Source organism: Nerophis ophidion, linkage group LG28 (genome assembly GCF_033978795.1).
Source record: "Nerophis ophidion isolate RoL-2023_Sa linkage group LG28, RoL_Noph_v1.0, whole genome shotgun sequence".
NCBI lineage: Eukaryota > Metazoa > Chordata > Actinopteri > Syngnathiformes > Syngnathidae > Nerophis > Nerophis ophidion.
Genome location: NC_084638.1, coordinates 9,879,550 through 9,898,171, shown reverse-complemented (window position 1 = coordinate 9,898,171; position 18,622 = coordinate 9,879,550). Strand labels below are relative to the sequence as shown.

Below are 18,622 nucleotides of genomic sequence, written 5' to 3'. Positions count from 1 at the left end.
TTGGATTGAGAATTTATCCTAATCGTCATGTCCAATATATTTGTTTGTTCACTTCCTGTTTTCAATTTGCAACATGGATAAAATGACTACTTTGGGACAAATGATGATCTCGGACCCTATATTTTTGAGCCTGAATATAACGAGGATGAGTTCCAAGTTTTAAAAGATGAGTGCTAAACAGATCCAGTTTTAGTGAACTACAAAAGCATCATGTAGCAATATGGCTAAGTGCTATACATGTAAAACAAAATATGAACATAATAAAACAATCACTTACTGTACAATGTCTGCTCTCATTGAGATGCCGACTGTTGGGATGTTTATATCTTCCCGTTTGGATGGAAAATTAATCATAATCGCCATTTCCAACACATTTATTTGTAAACTTCCTGTTGTCAATTTGCAACATGTATAAAACAACTACTTTGGGACAAATTATGATATTGGACCTTCCATTTTTGAGCCTGAATATAATGAGGACGACTTCCAAGTTTTAAAAGATGAGTCCTGAACAGGTCTTTAGCATCATGTTGCAGTGCTAAACAAGATAAACAAACTACGAACATAATAAAACAATCACTTACTGTACGACTTCTGATCCCACTGGGATACGGACTGACGGGATGTTTATATCTTCCCGTTTGGATGGAGTATTAATTGTATTCATCATGCAGGTAAAAAAAAGTCGAATGTCGAAGTCGAATGTTAGTTTATGTCCACAACCTTCTACTATCCAGGTGGGCAACATGATTTATAATCTAAAATGTACTTTTACCAACTCTGAGGTGATGTAGCAGCTCATCATGTCAATATAGCAGCATAAGCTAGTTACTGCGTTGTTAATTTTCAGGTCATCAATGGAGTATTGTTGGCGATTTTTTTTTTCCCGAGGGCCGGAATAGTATACTCCTGTTAGCCACCTCGTACTTGCCATTTTTTATGATTTAGAATTAGGGTTGTACAGTATACTGGTACTTGTATAAAATTGCGGTACTAATTAATCAAAAATGGTACTATACTATACTATACTTTTTAAAAAAACGGTTCCTGGGTGTCGTTACGTTGCTGTTTTTTACAAACAGAGGAGCATGTTCGGCAGCACACGCACACCGAGTACTTACATGCAGACACAGTGTGTGGACAGAAAATGGAGAACAGGCGCATTTTGGTGTAAAAAGTAAAGATAAAAGTGAAGTTATAACACTGGAACGCACTCAGGAGGAGGTGGTTTAAATAAAGTAATTTTCTTGCAAGTAACATTATCACTGGAGGACGAGGAGTAGCTAAACACGCTTCACTACACACCGTCGGAGGACACAATAGCTCACCGGCGATACAATGTAAACAAATGGGCGGATCTACACCTTACATCCACTGTAATGATACCAAGTACAGGAGCGTATCGAGTCGATACGATTATATTTTTTAGCATCACAACATAAAAATGTATATTATTTTTATAAACTCAGTACATGAGGACTTTGAATATGACCAATGTATGATCCTGTAACTACTTGGTATCGGATCGATACCTAAATGTGTGGTATCATCCAAAACTAATGTCAAGTATCAAAGAACAGACGAATAAGTGGTTATTAGATTTTAACAGAAGTGTAGACAGAACATGTTTAAACAAAACAGCGCGACACCTACCCTTTATATCAGTATTTGTTAACCATATTGGTTATTAGTTGTTATATTTTATTGCATGGTCCTGTAACTACTTGGTATCAGATCGACACCTAAATGTGTGGTATCATCAAAAACTAATGTCAAGTATCAAAGAAGAGAAGAATAAGTAATTATTACATTTTAACAGAAGTGTAGATAGAACATGTTAAAATAGAAAATTAGCAGATATTAACAGTAAATGAACAAGTAGATTAATAATATTTTTTTCACAGTTTGTCCTTTATAATGTTGACAAAATAATAGGTGTATAAATGACACAGTATGTTACCAATTAGACTAATTAGGAGTCTTTGTTTACTTACTACTCAAAGACAAGTTGTCTAGTTCACTATTTTATTTAAGGACTAAATAACAATTAAAGCTGCAAGCAGCGTCGGTCGGGTCCGCTTTGGCTGCTGCCCCCGAGACCCACGGCCGGATAAGCGTTACAAGACGCCTTGGAGCCACTATTTTGAGAATCTAATGCATTGTGAAAGTAATGCAGTTGTTGTATTGAAGTGAAAATATCAAACTTCCTGTTGATTTTTGCTAAAGTATGTTAATTATTAAAATGTAGGTCTAAGTAAGACCTACATAGTGTTTTTTGTTTCATGTCTCTCTGACATTCCTACCGGAAGTTACAAGCAGTTTTGTCTGTGTTTTCTTCCTAGGAGCAGTTTGTCCGTGTTTTATTCCTAGGGGGGCGGTAGAGCGCAATTTTGAGTTTTGAGGTTAGGTTTTTTCATCAGATCGCAATTTTTGCCAGACCTGATGTGTGTGTCAAGTTTGGTGAGTTTAGAAGCATTTTAAGGGGGTCAAATAACAGCTCAAAGAGGCAAAAATGACATTTTTTAGGAGACTTTGCACAGGGGTTCTTTGAAGGCGCGTAAAATCAAAACCCGAGAACTTATCAAAACTCTGTTCTATACTTTTAATCAGAAGGGTTCAATCTCTTTCCTGTGCGAGTTTGAAGCCAAAACAACAAACGCACTCAGAGGAGATAATGTTTGAAGAAAGGTGACCGGTTTTTACAAAACTTTTGTTTTGAAGAGGGGGATTGCAAACTTCCTGTTGATTACATAAAGGTTTTTGTTTCATGTCTTTCCGACATTCTTACCGGAAGTTACAAGCAGTTTTGTCTGTGTTTTCTTCCTAGGAGCAGTTTTTTCAGTGTTTTATTCAAAAATAGCGCTAGAGCGCAATTTTGAGTTTTGGGGTTTGTTTTTTTTTCATTAGATCGCATTATTCGCCAGTCCTGATGTGTGCGCCAAGTTTGGTGACTTTTGAAGCATTTTAAAGGGGTCAAATTACAGCGCAAACAGCCAAAAATTTTATTTTTTGCGAAAATTTTATTTTGAAGGGGTTTTTGACAACTTCCTGTAGATTTTTGCTGAAAGAAGTGAGTGTATGAAAATTGGGTCTAAGTCAGACCTACATAGGAGCTTTTGTTTCATGTCGCTATGACATTCCTAACAGAAGTTACATGCAGTTTTGTCTGTAATTTTTTCCTAGGGGGCGCGAGAGCGCAATCTTCATTTTGGGGGATTGGTTGCTTAATATGTTGGGAAGGTTTGCTATACCGACGTGTGTGTCAAATTTGGTGAGTTTTGAAGCATGTTAAGGGGGTCAAATTACAGCGCGTAGGTGAGGAATAATAATAAAACATAGCAGTTTCAATAGGGTCCTGTGGAGTCCTTTGCCATGGGCCAATTTTTGCCTCTTTGCGCTGTAATTTGACCCCTTTAAAATGCTTCAAAAGTCACCAAACTTGGCGCACACATAAGGACTGGCGAATATTGCAATCTAATGAAAAAACCAAACCCCAAAACTCAGAATTGCGCTCTAGCGCTATTTTTTAATAAAACACTGAAAAAAATGCTCCTAGGAAGAAAACACTGAAAAAACTGCTTGTAACTTCCGGTAAGAATGTCTGAGAGACATGAAACAAAAACCTCTATGTAGGTCTCGCTTAGACCTACATTTCATAGATTGACAACCCCCAACAAAAATCAACAGGAAGTTTGCAATCCCCCCTTCAAAACAAAAGTTTTGTAAAAACCGGTCACCTTTCTTCAAACATTATCTCTTCTGAGTGCGTTTGTTGTTTTGGCTTCAAGGAGAGAGTTTGAACCCATCTGATTAAAAGTATAGAACAGAGTTTTGATAAGTTCTCAGGTTTTGATTTTACGCGCCTTCAAAGAACCCCTGTGCAAAGTCTCCTAAAAAATGTCATTTTTGCCTCTTTGAGCTGTTATTTGACCCCCTTAAAATGCTTCTAAACTCACCAAACTTGACACACACATCAGGTCTGGCAAAAATTGCGATCTGATGAAAAAACCTAACCTCAAAAGTCAAAATTGCGCTCCACCGCCCCCCTAGGAATACAACACGGACAAACTGCTCCTAGGAAGAAAACACAGACAAAACTGCTTGTAACTTCCGTTAGGAATGTCAGAGAGACATGAAACAAAAAACACTATGTAGGTCTCACTTAGACCTACATTTTAATAATTAACATACTTTAGCAAAAATCAACAGGAAGTTTGATATTTTCACTTCAATACAACAACTGAATTACTTTCACAATGCATTAGATTCTCTAAATAGTGGCTCCAAGGCGTCTTCTAACGCTTATCCGGCCGTGGGTCTCGGGGGCAGCAGCCAAAGGCGGACCCGACCAACGCTGCTTGCAGCTTTAATGTTTTTTGTACAAATAAAGACAACAACGCCATTTTTTGTGGTACTCTTTATTTAGAAAAGTATCAAAGTATCGAAATACTTCGCTTTGCAGTTGGCATTAAAAAAAGGTGTTCTTTTTCTTTTTTTTTCCACAAGTCTTTCCTCCCGTTTTAGCTTTAAGTGCGCCAGACCGCTTTTAGATGCAGAGTTCCGTTGCCGCGGTAATTGGCGGGCACGGCTCACTGAGTCGCCGTCACTTTATTTTTGTTTTTTATGCTGCCGCGCTGATGAAAAACCGCTCGGCGACATATTTCAAGGGCCACTAATCACCCGCCAAAAACGACTGCAAATTATCTCGGCGGGCCATCTGGAAGTGCACTTCCCTGGTCTGCGGGGGACTCCATCCAGTCGGCTCGCGTCTTTCGCAACGTGAATAATAGTCCACGTGTCCCGGATGAAAAAATAAATAAATAAATGTCGTAAAAAGCTGTTATTAAAGAATCCCGAGTCCCGCCGTGTCAGCTTGCGTTTCCTACTAAATAAACAGAAGTGACGGGAAAGTTTGCCACAATCACACTTTTATTCCTCCATGGCCCCATTTGTTTACCTGACACATGAAACGTGACAAGTTTGTTGATGAATACCGTATTTCCTTGAATTGCCGCCGGGGCGTTGATTAATTTAAAACCTCTTCTCACTCCGTCACTTACCAAAGGCATGCGGTAAAAGCAAGCATGCGCTAATTATTTTAAAACCTCTTCTCACGCCGTTACTTACCAAAGGCATGCGGTAAATTTACGCCTGTGCTTAAAAATTTGAGTGTGATGTAAGGATACCATCATGAAAAAAAAAACGTTGTGGTCTTACCTTAACTTATAAATGAAGTCCATGCGCAGCTCCTTCTGATCAAAAGCATCGATAACTTGTTTATAGAAGTCTTCCTTATCTTTCTTCAGTTTTAAAAGTCTCTCTGTCTCCATGGAGATCTTCCTTTATTACCTCCTGCTTCGATTGAAAGTCCAGTTTAGAAAACTGTTTTATTTTAGATATGTAATCCTCCATGTTAAAAGTGCAAGCGAGAGGAAAAAAAAAAAGATCGCTGCTCACTCTTGCTGCTTGTTGTCACTTCTTCTGCCGCCGAGTAGTCGCAAGAAGGATCACTAGCGCCCTCTACCACCAGGAGGCGGGAGTCATTTAATGACTCATATTTGACACATGCAGCTACGGTATATTAATAAAACATAGCTGCTTACTGTTCTTTTTAGCATATTCAATAGCTTGGACCTTAAATCCTACTGAGTACCTCTTAATCTTCTTCCCTTTATGCGATTTCAAATGATTGTAGTCAGCCTCCTCCATTTTGAAAATGATGACAGGTGAAGTGTCACTCGTGACGTGACGAGTTTGACCCTGTGGAAATTCTAGACATACGCTAATAAAAATAATATTTTGCGAAACTATTTTGACCCGGGCTTCACGGTGGCAGAGGGGGTAGTGCGTCTGCCTCACAATACGAAGGTCCTGCAGTCCTGGGTTCAAATCCAGGCTCGGGATCTTTCTGTGTGGAGTTTGCATGTTCTCCCCGTGAATGCGTGGGCTTCCTCCCACTTCCAAAGACATGCACCTGGGGATAGGTTGATTGGCAACACTAAATTGGCCCTAGTGTGTGAGTGTGAATGTTGTCTGTCTATCTGTGTTGGCCCTGCGATAAGGTAGCGACTTGTCCAGGGTGTACCCCGCCTTCCGCCTGATTGTAGCTGAGATAGGCGCCTGCGACCCAAAAAGGGAATAAGCGGTAAAAAATGGATGGATGGACTTTATGGGATTTCAAATGATTGAAATCAGCCTCCTCCATTTTGAAAATAACAGATGAAGTGTCACTCGTGACGTGACGAGTTTGAACCGGTGGAAATTCTAGGCATATGCTAATTATTTGGCGAAACGAGTTTGACCCGGCGGAAATTCTAGACATGCGCTAATAAAAATAATATTTTCCGAAACGAGTTTGACCCATTAATCCTGAGCCGGCGGTAATGCTAAGCATGCGCTAATTATTTTACAAAACGAGTTTGACCCGGCAATAATTCTAGGCAGGCGCATACTATGTACCCGGCGGCAACTCAAGGAAATACGGTATCTTAAAACGGGTTTTGTAGCAACTACAACTTGGACCACAGCTTCAGTTGCTATGTAAAGTGGCGCTTTCCATTATTTTCAGCAGAACGCATTGCATGACGATGGCTATATTGTACTGTGCAGGACAGGTGTGGCACAAGGTTTCCTCTAAGGTGCTTATGCCAGTTTTAATCTAATATAAACTCGAAAAAAAACATTGCACATAGTGTTATTTCCAGGTCTTTATGACTATAAAGTGTGCTTATTCTATTTAAATGTATTTAAAATGTTAATTTATTGATCTTAATCATGAAATGCTGTTACTAGATTACAGAAATGCTCTTAAAAAGATCTATTTTACAGACAGAAAGTTACCAAAATGTACATTTTATCCTATGTTTACATCTCATTGTGCAACAGGTGAAGTTTTAAGGGGAACTAAATGTGATGTCTGCCAGGTGTACAAATTCAACACAATACTAGTACATACAGGACAGGTGTAGCACAACCTTTCCTTTAAAGGGGAACATTATCACAATTTCAAAAGGGTTAAAAACAATAAAAATCAGTTCCCAGTGGCTTGTTGTATATTTTGAAGTTTTTTTCCAAATTTTACCGGTCCCCGAATATCCCTAATAAAAAGCTTTAAAGTGCTTCATTTTCGCTATTTGCGATGCGACTGTCCAATTTCCCTGTGACGTCATACAGTGCTGCCAATGTAAACAAACAATGGGAATAGCACAGCAAGATATAGCGACATTAGCTCGGATTCAGACTCGGATTTCAGCGGTTTAAGCGATTCAACAGATTACGCATGTATTGAAACGGATGGTTGGAGTATGAAAGTATTGAAGAAGAAACTGAAGCTATTGACGATATTCATAGCCATAGCATGGCCGAATAGCTGCGTTAGCATCGCCGGTAAAATGTGCGGACCAAACGATCAGGACTTTCGCATCTTGTGACACTTTAGCAACTTAAATCTTTCGATTAGTAAGTGTTTGTTCCGCATTAAATGTGGGTGGAAGGAAACGTAATATAGTTGCAAATGCATCTGCAGGTTATCCATACATCTCTGTGCCATGTCTGCTTTAGCACCGCCGGTAAATAGCATGTTAGCGTCGATTAGCATAGCATGTTAGCATCGATTAGCTAGCTGTCACGCCGCAACGAAATATGTCTGATTAGCACATAAGTCAACATCAACAAAACTCATCCTTTGTGATTTCGTTGAATTTATCTTTGCAAATGCATCTGCAGGTTATCCATACATCTCTGTGCCATGTCTGCTTTAGCACCGCCGGTAAATAGCATGTTAGCATCGGTTAGCGTAGCATGTTAGCATCGATTAGCTGGCAGTCAACATCAACAAAACTCACCTTTGTGAATTCGTTGACTTTATAGTTGCAAATGCATCTGCAGGTTATCCATACATCTCTGTGCCATGTCTGCTTTAGCACCGCTGGTAAATAGCATGTTAGCGTCGATTAGCATAGCATGTTAGCATCGATTAGCTGGCAGTCACGCCGCAACCAAATATGTCTGATTAGCACATAAGTCAACATCAACAAAACTCACCTTTGTGATTTCGTTGAATTTATCTTTGCAAATGCATCTGCAGGTTATCCATACATCTCTGTGCCATGTCTGCTTTAGCACCGCCGGTAAATAGCGTGTTAGCATCGATTAGCTGGCAGTCAACATCAACAAAACTCACCTTCTGTGAATTTGTTGACTTTATAGTTGCAAATGCATCTGCAGGTTATCCATACATCTCTGTACCATATCCGATTTAGCACCGCTGGTAAATATCATGTTAGCGTCGATTAGCGTAGCATGTTAGCATCGATTAGCTGGCAGTCACGCCGCAACCAAATATGTCTGATTAGCACACAAGTAAACATCAACAAAACTCACCTTTGTGATTTCGTTGAATTTATCGTTGCAAATGCATCTGCAGGTTATCCATACATCTCTGTGCCATGTCTGCTTTAGCACCGCCGGTAAATAGCATGTTAGCATCGATTAGCTGGCAGTCAACATCAACAAAACTCACTTTCTGTGAATTCGTTGACTTTATAGTTGCAAATGCATCTGCAGGTTATCCATACATCTCTGTGCCATGTCTGCTTTAGCACCGCTGGTAAATAGCATGTTAACGTCGATTAGCGTAGCATGTTAGCATCGATTAGCTGGCAGTTCCGCCGCAACCAAATATGTCTGATTAGCACATAAGTCAACATCAACAAAACTCACCTTTTGTGATTTCGTTGAAATTATCGTTGCAAATGCATCTGCAGGTTATCCATACATCTCTGTGCCATGTCTGCCTTAGCACTGCTGGTAAATAGCATGTTAGCATCGATTAGCTGGCAGTCAACATCAACAAAACTCACCTTGGTGAATTTGTTGACTTTATAGTTGCAAATGCGTCTGCAGGTTATCCATACATCTCTGTACCATATCTGATTTAGCACCGCCGGTAAATAGCATGTTAGCGTCGATTAGCGTAGCATGTTAGCATCGATTAGCTGGCAGTCACGCCGCAACCAAATATGTCTGATTAGCACATAAGTCAACATCAACAAAACTCACCTTTTGTGATTTCGTTAAAATTATCGTTGCAAATGCATCTGCAGGTTATCCATACATCTCTGTGCCATGTCTGCCTTAGCACTGCTGGTAAATAGCATGTTAGCATCGATTAGCTGGCAGTCAACATCAACAAAACTCACTTTCTGTGAATTCGTTGACTTTATAGTTGCAAATGTATCTGCAGGTTATCCATACATCTCTGTACCATGTCTGCTTTAGCACCGCTGGTAAATAGCATGTTAGCGTCGATTAGCGTAGCATGTCAGCATCGATTAGCTGGCAGTCACGCCGCAACCAAATATGTCTGATTAGCACATAAGTCAACATCAACAAAACTCACCTTTTGTGATTTCGTTGAAATTATCGTTGCAAATGCATCTGCAGGTTATCCATACATCTCTGTGCCATGTCTGCCTTAGCACTGCTGGTAAATAGCATGTTAGCATCGATTAGCTGGCAGTCAACATCAACAAAACTCACCTTGGTGAATTTGTTGACTTTATAGTTGCAAATGCGTCTGCAGGTTATCCATACATCTCTGTACCATATCTGATTTAGCACCGCCGGTAAATAGCATGTTAGCGTCGATTAGCGTAGCATGTTAGCATCGATTAGCTGGCAGTCACGCCGCAACCAAATATGTCTGTATAGCACATAAGTCAACATCAACAAAACTCACCTTTGTGATTTCGTTGAATTTATCGTTGCAAATGCATCTGCAGGTTATCCATACATCTCTGTGCCATGTCTGCTTTAGCACCGCCGGTAAATAGCATGTTAGCATCGATTAGCTGGCAGTCAACATCAACAAAACTCACTTTCTGTGAATTCGTTGACTTTATAGTTGCAAATGTATCTGCAGGTTATCCATACATCTCTGTACCATGTCTGCTTTAGCACCGCTGGTAAATAGCATGTTAGCGTCGATTAGCGTAGCATGTCAGCATCGATTAGCTGGCAGTCACGCCGCAACCAAATATGTCTGATTAGCACATAAGTCAACATCAACAAAACTCACCTTTGTGATTTCGTTGACTTTATGGTTGCAAATGCATCTGCAGGTTATCCATACATCTCTGTGCCATATCTGCTTTAGCACCGCCGGTAAATAGCATGTTAGCATCGATTAGCTGGCAGTCAACATCAACAAAACTCACTTTCTGTGAATTCGTTGACTTTATAGTTGCAAATGCGTCTGCAGGTTATCCATACATCTCTGTGCCATGTCTGTCTTAGCATCGCCAATAAAATGTGGAGACACTCTGGCACATTCAATGGGGGTCTGGCGGCAGACACTTTGGCATCTTCGGGCCAGTGGTGCAACTTGAATCCCTCCCTGTTAGTGTTGTTAAACCCTCCGACAACACACCGGCGAGGCATGATGTCTCCAAAGTTCCAAAAAATAGTCGAAAAAACTGAAAATAACAGAGCTGAGACCCAATGTCTACAATGTGTTGAAAATGAAAACGGCGGCTGTATTACCTCGGCGACGTCACATTCTTACGTCATCGTAAAAAGAGCGATAAACGGAAAGGCGTTTAATTCGCCAAAATTCACCAATTTAGAGTTCGGAAATCGGTTAAAAAAATAGATGGTCTTTTTTCTGCACCATCAAGGTATATATTGACGCTTGCATAGGTCTGCTGATAATGTTCCCCTTTAAGTCTTTTTAATTTAATATACATTAAAAAGGTTCTGTTTTTTTCTTATCGTAGTATCGGATAAATATCGCGAATCGCAGAAATGCATCTGTATCGACCACTGAAATTCTATAAAAGAAGTCAATCATTTTTCACCGACAATGTGTTTGCTTCTTTAGGCTATGAAAGTCCTCACCTGGGCCACAAAGACGCTTCATGACGTTGAACCCGGACCAGGTTTGCATGGGAAACGAGACTGGAAAACCGAGGGTAGGCACGGACCGGACCGGACCGGACCGACGCCCTGGAGTATTTTTTATTCTTGACACTTTTTAGATCAATGTAAGGATTCGTTTTCTGTTTGGTTTTTCGAGTGATTACCATTTCAAAAAGCACCTTCCCCACAGTCCCAGTGTGTCCAGTGTTTGCTGCCACCCAAGCTTAAATGTGTCCACCTTTTTTGCACCCTGCCTGCGGTTTCCTGACAATCTGCTCAAAAGGTTCGTACTGTATTTATTCTAACGGGGATGCACACCATTGGATCACTTGTACGCTTCATGGTGCTCAACGTGTCGTTGTCCTTCTCCTTTGTGGCTTGAACGGGATTTTACCAGGAAAGTGATTCTATTTTTTTTTTTTAAATGCTTCAGTGAAAGACAATAAATAAAAATGACTTTACACAAATATTTTCAATGCCCTTTATTTGCAAGATTTCCCTAAAAATGTCAATCGTTCTCCTTTCTAGTCCATTCCACAGGTGTTCAGGTCAGGACTCTGTGCAGGCCAGTCAAGTTCATCCACACCAGACTCGGTCATCCATTTCTTTATGGACCTTGCTTTGTCCACAAGGTTGCGGATTGTCCATCCATCCATCTATCCATTTTTTTCTGCTTATCCGAGGTCGGGTCGCGGGGGTAGCAGCCTAAGCAGAGAAGCCCAGACTTCCCCCTCCCCAGCCACTTCATCCAGCTCCTCACAGGGGGATCCCGAGGCGTTCCCAGACCAGCCGGATGACATATTCTTCCCAACGTGTCCTTGGCCTCCCGAACCACCTCATCTGGCTCCTCTCCATGTGGAGGAGCAGCGGCTTTACTCTGAGCTCCTCCCGGATGACAGAGCTTCTCACCCTATCTCTTAGGGAGAGACCCACCACCCGTTGCGGAATGTGTGTATAGGATTTTTCAACCATTCTTCCAAAAGCGCATTTGTGAGGTCTCCGTTCTAATTCATCCCAAAGGTGTTGTATCAGGGTCAGGTCAGGACTCTGTGCAGGCCAGTCAAGTTCATCCACACCAGACTAATGTCATCCATGTCTCTATGGACCTTGCTTTGTGCACTGGTGCATAGTCATGTTGGAAGAGGAAGGGGCCCGCTCCAAACTGTTCCCACAAAGTTTGGGAGCGGGGAATTGTCCAAAATGTTTTGGTATCCTGGAGCATTCAAAGTTCCTTTCACTGGAACTAAGGGGCCAAGCCCAACTCCTGGAAAAACAACCCCACACCATAATTCCTCCTCCGACAAATTTCACACTCCGCACAATTGGTAGGGTTCTCCTGGCAACCTCCAAACCCGGACTGGTCCATAAGATTGCCCGATGGAAAAGCGTGATTCATCACTCCAGAGAAGGCCTCTCCACTGCTCTACAGTCCAGTGGTGACGTGCTTTACACCACTGCATCCGACTTGGTGATGTATGGCTTAGATGCAGCTGCCCGTCCATGGAAACCCGTTCCATGAAGCTCTCTGCGTGCTGAACGTGGGCTAATTGGTAGCTCACATGAAGTTTGGAGCTCTGTAGCATCTGACTGTGTAGAAAGTCTTTTCACTATGCGCTTAAGCATCCGCTGACCCCTCTCTGTCAATCAATCAATCAATCAATCAATGTTTATTTATATAGCCCCAAATCACAAATGTCTCAAAGGACTGCACAAATCATTACGACTACATCATCCTCGGAAGAACCCACAAAAGGGCAAGGAAAACTCACACCCAGTGGGCAGGGAGAATTCACATCCAGTGGGACGCCAGTGACAATGCTGACTATGAGAAACCTTGGAGAGGACCTCAGATGTGGGCAACCCCACCCCTCTAGGGGACCGAAAGCAATGGATGTCGAGCGGGTCTAACATGATACTGTGAAAGTTCAATCCATAGTGGCTCCAACACAGCCGCGAGAGTTCAGTTCAAGCGGATCCAAGACAGCAGCGAGAGTCCCGTCCACAGGAGACCATCTCAAGCGGAGGCGGATCAGCAGCGTAGAGATGTCCCCAACCGATACACAGGCAAGCGGTCCATCCTGGGTCCCGACGAGCGGCCCATCCTGGGTCTCGACTCTGGACAGCCAGTACTTCATCCATGGTCATGGAGGTGGGACATAGGAGAAAAAAGAAAAGAAGCGGCAGATCAACTGGTCTAAAAAGGAGGTCTATTTAAAGGCTAGAGTATACAGATGAGTTTTAAGGTGAGACTTAAATGCTTCTACTGAGGTAGCATCTCGAACTGTTACCGGGAGGGCATTCCAGAGTACTGGAGCCCGAACGGAAAAAAGCTCTATAGCCCGCAGACTTTTTTTGGGCTCTAGGAATCACTAATAAGCCGGAGTCTTTTGAAGGCAGATTTCTTGCCGGGACATATGGTACAATACAATCGGCAAGATAGGATGGAGCTAGACCGTGTAGTATTTTATACGTAAATAGTAAAACCTTAAAGTCACATCTTAAGTGCACAGGAAGCCAGTGCAGGTGAGCCAGTATAGGCGTAATGTGATCAAACTTTCTTGTTCTTGTCAAAAGTCTAGCAGCCGCATTTTGTACCAAGTGTAATCTTTTAATGCTAGACATGGGGAGACCCGAAAATAATACGTTACAGTAGTCGAGGCGAGACGTAACAAACGCATGGATAATGATCTCAGCGTCTTTAGTGGACAGAATGGAGCGAATTTTAGCGATATTACGGAGATGAAAGAAGGCCGTTTTAGTAACGCTTTTAATGTGTGCCTCAAAGGAGAGAGTTGGGTCGAAGATAATACCCAGATTTTTTACAGAGTCACCTTGTTTTATTATTTGGTTGTCAAATGTTAAAGTTGTATTATTAAATAGAGGTCGGTGTCTAACAGGACCGATAATCAGCATTTCCGTTTTTTTGGCATTAAGTCGCAAAAAGTTAGCGGACATCCATTGTTTAATTTCATTAAGACACGCCTCCAGCTGACTACAGTCCGGCGTGTTGGTCAGCTTTAGGGGCATGTAGAGTTGGGTGTCATCAGCATAACAGTGAAAGCTAATACCGTATTTGCGTATGATGTCACCCAGCGGCAGCATGGAGATGCTGAAGAGTACAGGGCCAAGGACCGAACCCTGGGGAACTCCACACGTTACCTTAACATAGTCCGAGGTCACACTGTTATGGGAGACGCACTGCTTCCTATCAGTAAGATAACAGTTAAACCAAGACAGGGCTGAGTCTGACATACCAATTCGTGTTTTGATACGCTCTAATAAAATATTATGATCGACGGTATCGAAAGCAGCGCTAAGATCGAGGAGCAGCAACATAGATGACGCATCAGAGTCCATCGTTAGTTTATGTGGCCTTACCACTCGGTGGCTGAGTTGCTGTTGTTCCCAAAATCTTGCATTTTCTTAGAATAAAGTTGACATTGGAATATTTAGGAGCAAGGAAATTGGGTTTGATTTGTTGCACAGGTGGCATCCTATGACAGTTCCACGTCGAGAAATCCCATTTTTTCTTTGTATAAACAGTCTCCATGCCTAAGTGTTTGATTTTTATACATACGCCTGTGGCCCGGACCAAGTGATTAAGACACCTGATTCTCATCAAGTGGATGGGGGGCCAAATAGTTTTGATGTATTTGCCCGGCTCTGCTCTACGGTGACCAATCAGTCCAGCTCCATTGCTACAGCGCCTGACCAGCAGATGGCAGCAGCGTCTAAAGAATCAGGAGCATGCGTGACCATGGTCTTCTTGTACTTGTCGCCTTGGGGAGAGAGAGGGGGTCAACATATCTGGAGGAGACTCGCTAACGAGCCAGATTATTGCTTAATCGTGTGCAGATTAATTACTGCTATCGATCGCAGGCAAGCAGAAGTTTAGACCCAGAGGTTCCATTCCGACACACAGACTATGGACTGTTCATCAGCTTTGACCAACAGTCAATGGGTCACCGGATACAAATGCTTTAGCTCCTAGGTGTCAAAGTCAATGTCCGGGGGCCGGATCTGACCCGCAAATGAAAGATCTACGGCCCCCCCCTTGGATGATATTTGATTAGTAGTAGAACCACACCAGAAATCCCATTTTTCTTTGTAGAAACAGTCTCCATGCCTAAGTGTTTGATTTTGATACACCTGTGGCCCGGACCAAGTGATTAGGAACCTGATTCTCATCATGTGGATGGGGGGCCAAATAGTTTTGGTGTATTTGCTCTACGGTGACCAATCAGTCCAGCTCCATTGCTACAGCGCCTGACCAGCAGATGGCAGCAGCGTCTAAAGAATCAGGAGCATGCGTGACCATGGTCTTCTTGTACTTGGGGAGAGAGAGGGGGCCAACATATCTGGAGGAGACCCGCTAACGAGCCAGATTATTGCTTAATTGTGTGCCGATTAATTACTGCTATCTATCGCGGGCAAGCAGAACCTTAGACCTAGAGGTTCTTAGTCGGATCTTTCCATTCTGACACACAGACTATGGACTGTTCATCGGCTTTGACCAACAGTCAATGGGTCACCGGATACAAATGCTCTAGCTCCTAGATGTCAAAGTCAATGTCCGGGGGCCGGATCTGACCCGCAAATGAAAGATCTATGGCCCCCCCCCTTGGATGATATTTGATTAGTAGTAGAACCACACCAGAAATCTCATTCTTTCTTTGTAGAAACAGTCTCCATGCCTAAGTGCTTGATTTTTATACATACACCTGTGGCCCGGACCAAGTGATTAGGACACCTGATTCTCATCATGTGGATGGGGGGCCAAATACTTTTGGTGTATTTGCCCGGCTCTGCTCTATGGTGACCAATTAGTCCAGCTCCATTGCTGCAGCGCCTGACCAGCAGATGGCAGCAGCGTCTAAAGAATCAGGAGCATGCGTGACCATGGTCTTCTTGTACTTGGGGAGAGAGAGGGGGCCAACATATCTGGAGGAGACCCGCTAACGAGACAGATTATTGCTTAATTGTGTGCCGATTAATTACTGCTATCTATCGCGGGCAAGCAGAACCTTAGACCTAGAAGTTCTTAGTCGGATCTTTCCATTCCGACACACAGACTATGGACTGTTCATCGGCTTTGACCAACAGTCAATGGGTCACCGGATACAAATGCTCTAGCTCCTAGATGTCAAAGTCAATGTCCGGGGGCCGGATCTGACCCGCAAATGAAAGATCTATGGCCCCCCCCTTGGATGATATTTGATTAGTAGTAGAACCACACCAGAAATCTCATTCTTTCTTTGTAGAAACAGTCTCCATGCCTAAGTGCTTGATTTTTATACATACACCTGTGGCCCGGACCAAGTGATTAGGACACCTGATTCTCATCATGTGGATGGGGGGCCAAATACTTTTGGTGTATTTGCCCGGCTCTGCTCTATGGTGACCAATTAGTCCAGCTCCATTGCTGCAGCGTCTGACCAGCAGATGGCAGCAGCGTCTAAAGAATCAGGAGCATACGTGACCATGGTCTTCTTGTACTTGTCGGCTTGGGGAGAGAGAGGGGGCCAACATATCTGGAGGAGACTCGCTAACGAGCCAGATAATTGCTTAATTGTGTGCCGATTAATTACTGCTATCTATCGTGGGCAAGCAGAAGCTTAGACCCAGAGGTTATTAGTCGGATCTTTCCAATCCTACATGCAAATAGACTATGAACCGTTCATCGGCTTTGACCAACACCCGATTGTCAGGGACTCTGCATGCACAGTCAATGGGTCATCGGATACAAATGCCGATTAATTACTGCTATCACTCGTGGGCAAGTAGAAGATTAGACCCAGGGGCTCTTGGTCAGATCTTTCCAATCTGTTCAGCAAACAGACTATGGACCTTTCATTGGCTTTGACCAACACCCGCTTGTCAGGGATTCTTCATGCTCAGTCAATGGGTCATCGGATACAAATGCCGATTAATTACTGCTATCACTCTTTAGGCAAGCAAGAAGGTTAGACCGAGAACTTCTTAGTCGGATCTTTCCAATCTGACATGCAAACAGACTATGGACTGTTCATCGGCTTTGACCAACACCCGATTGTCAGGGACTCTTCATGCTCATTCAATGGGTCATCGGATACAAATGCCGATTAATTACTGCTATTACTCTTTAGGCAAGCAAGAAGGTTAGACCGAGAACTTCTTAGTAGGATCTTTCCAATCCGACATGCAAACAGACTATGAACCGTTCATCGGCTTTGACCAACACCCGATTGTCAGGGACTCTGCATGCACAGTCAATGGGTCACCGGATACAAATGCCGATTAATTACTGCTATCACTCTTTAGGCAAGCAAGAAGGTTAGACCGAGAACTTCTTAGTCGGATCTTTCCAATCCGACATGGAAACAGACTATGGACCGTTCATCGGCTTTGACCAACACCCGATTGTCAGGGACTCTGCGTGCTCAGTCAATGTCTTGATACAAATGCTTCAGCTCATAGGTATCAAAGTCAAGGTCCGGGGGCCAAATCCGGCCCGCGAATGAAAGATCTAACCCCCCCCCCCCCCCTTCCCCCCATTCATGCATTAATCTTGTTATTAAGGAACATATTTTATTTTTTACTATAAAATTGCCGTTTTTACATAAAAAAATTAATTTAAAAAATTACAGTAAAATTATGGCTTTTTTTCTTTTCTTTTTTAGTTTTTTTTTTAACCATAAAAACAGCATCAATGTGTTTTCTATTTACAGTAATATACACAACATTTTGAGGTTTCATGGTCAAATTGTGAAATTTACTGTTTTTTTACGGCACTTTTGTATAAATGGAAAAAAAAAAGTTTTTTTTTTTTTACTGTAATAAACTATGGTGGTGTGGCCCTTAGTGAAAGCCTTAATCAAAATTTGTATCAAAGTACTGTAACTTTTTTTTACAAAATGTATTCTTTATTTCTGATTTGGGAGAAAAAAATATGTAATCCACGTGATCGCAAATTATTTTGCCTTAAATATTGTCTAATTATGCAAAAATATATGATCAAACATTCAAGCCATTTTTTAAATCAAAATAAAAAATAATAAACATCAATCAAATTGTGCAATGTAGAAGTAGCGATAGATTTCATGGTCAAATTGGGAAATTTACTGTTTTTGACAGCATTTTTCTCTAAAAGAAAAAATTGTACATTTTTTAACTGTAATCTATGGTGTCGTTACATTAAAAAAAATGCAATTTTACAATAAGTTTTAAAAAACAACAACTTGCAGCTATGGTGCCAAAATGTTACTGTAAAATTGCATTTTTTTTATTTACAGTAAAAAAACAAAGGTACATTTTAAAGTACAATTCTGGTAACTGTACTCTTTTTAATAAATTACAGTAATATAAAAACAAAAAACTAGCAGCTCAGGTGCCAAAATTTTACTGTAAAAGTGCAGTTTTTTTAATTTACAGTAAAAAACGATTGTTAATTTCACAGTAAAACTCTGGCTTTTATTTTTTTTTTAACTATTATTTTTTACCATAAAAACAGCAGTACTGTTTTTTCCATTTACAGTAATGTACACAACATTTTAAACAATGGTGCTGTTTTGGCATTTACTGTAATAAATAAATAAATAATAAATACAGCAATAAAAAAAAACTGGCAGCTCAGGTGCCAGAATTTTACTGTAAAATGGCATTTTTTTTCAATTCACAGTAAAAAAAAAAAAAGTAACATTTACAGTAAAATTCTGGCTTTTTTTAG

At 41.6% G+C, this 18,622-nt stretch overlaps 1 protein-coding gene across 1 annotated transcript in view; it reads left to right on the top strand.

Annotated features, from left to right (window-relative positions):
- The window catches only part of carmil3 (capping protein regulator and myosin 1 linker 3), a 253,752-nt gene extending 242,368 nt beyond the window's left edge, over positions 1–11,384 (top strand). The window contains exon 40 of the mRNA XM_061890406.1: positions 10,880–11,384. Within this exon, the coding sequence (XP_061746390.1) occupies positions 10,880–10,920 (41 nt within the window). The 3' untranslated portion in view covers positions 10,921–11,384. The remainder of the gene's footprint in view (positions 1–10,879) is intronic.
- The last annotated feature ends 7,238 nt before the right edge of the window (positions 11,385–18,622 follow it).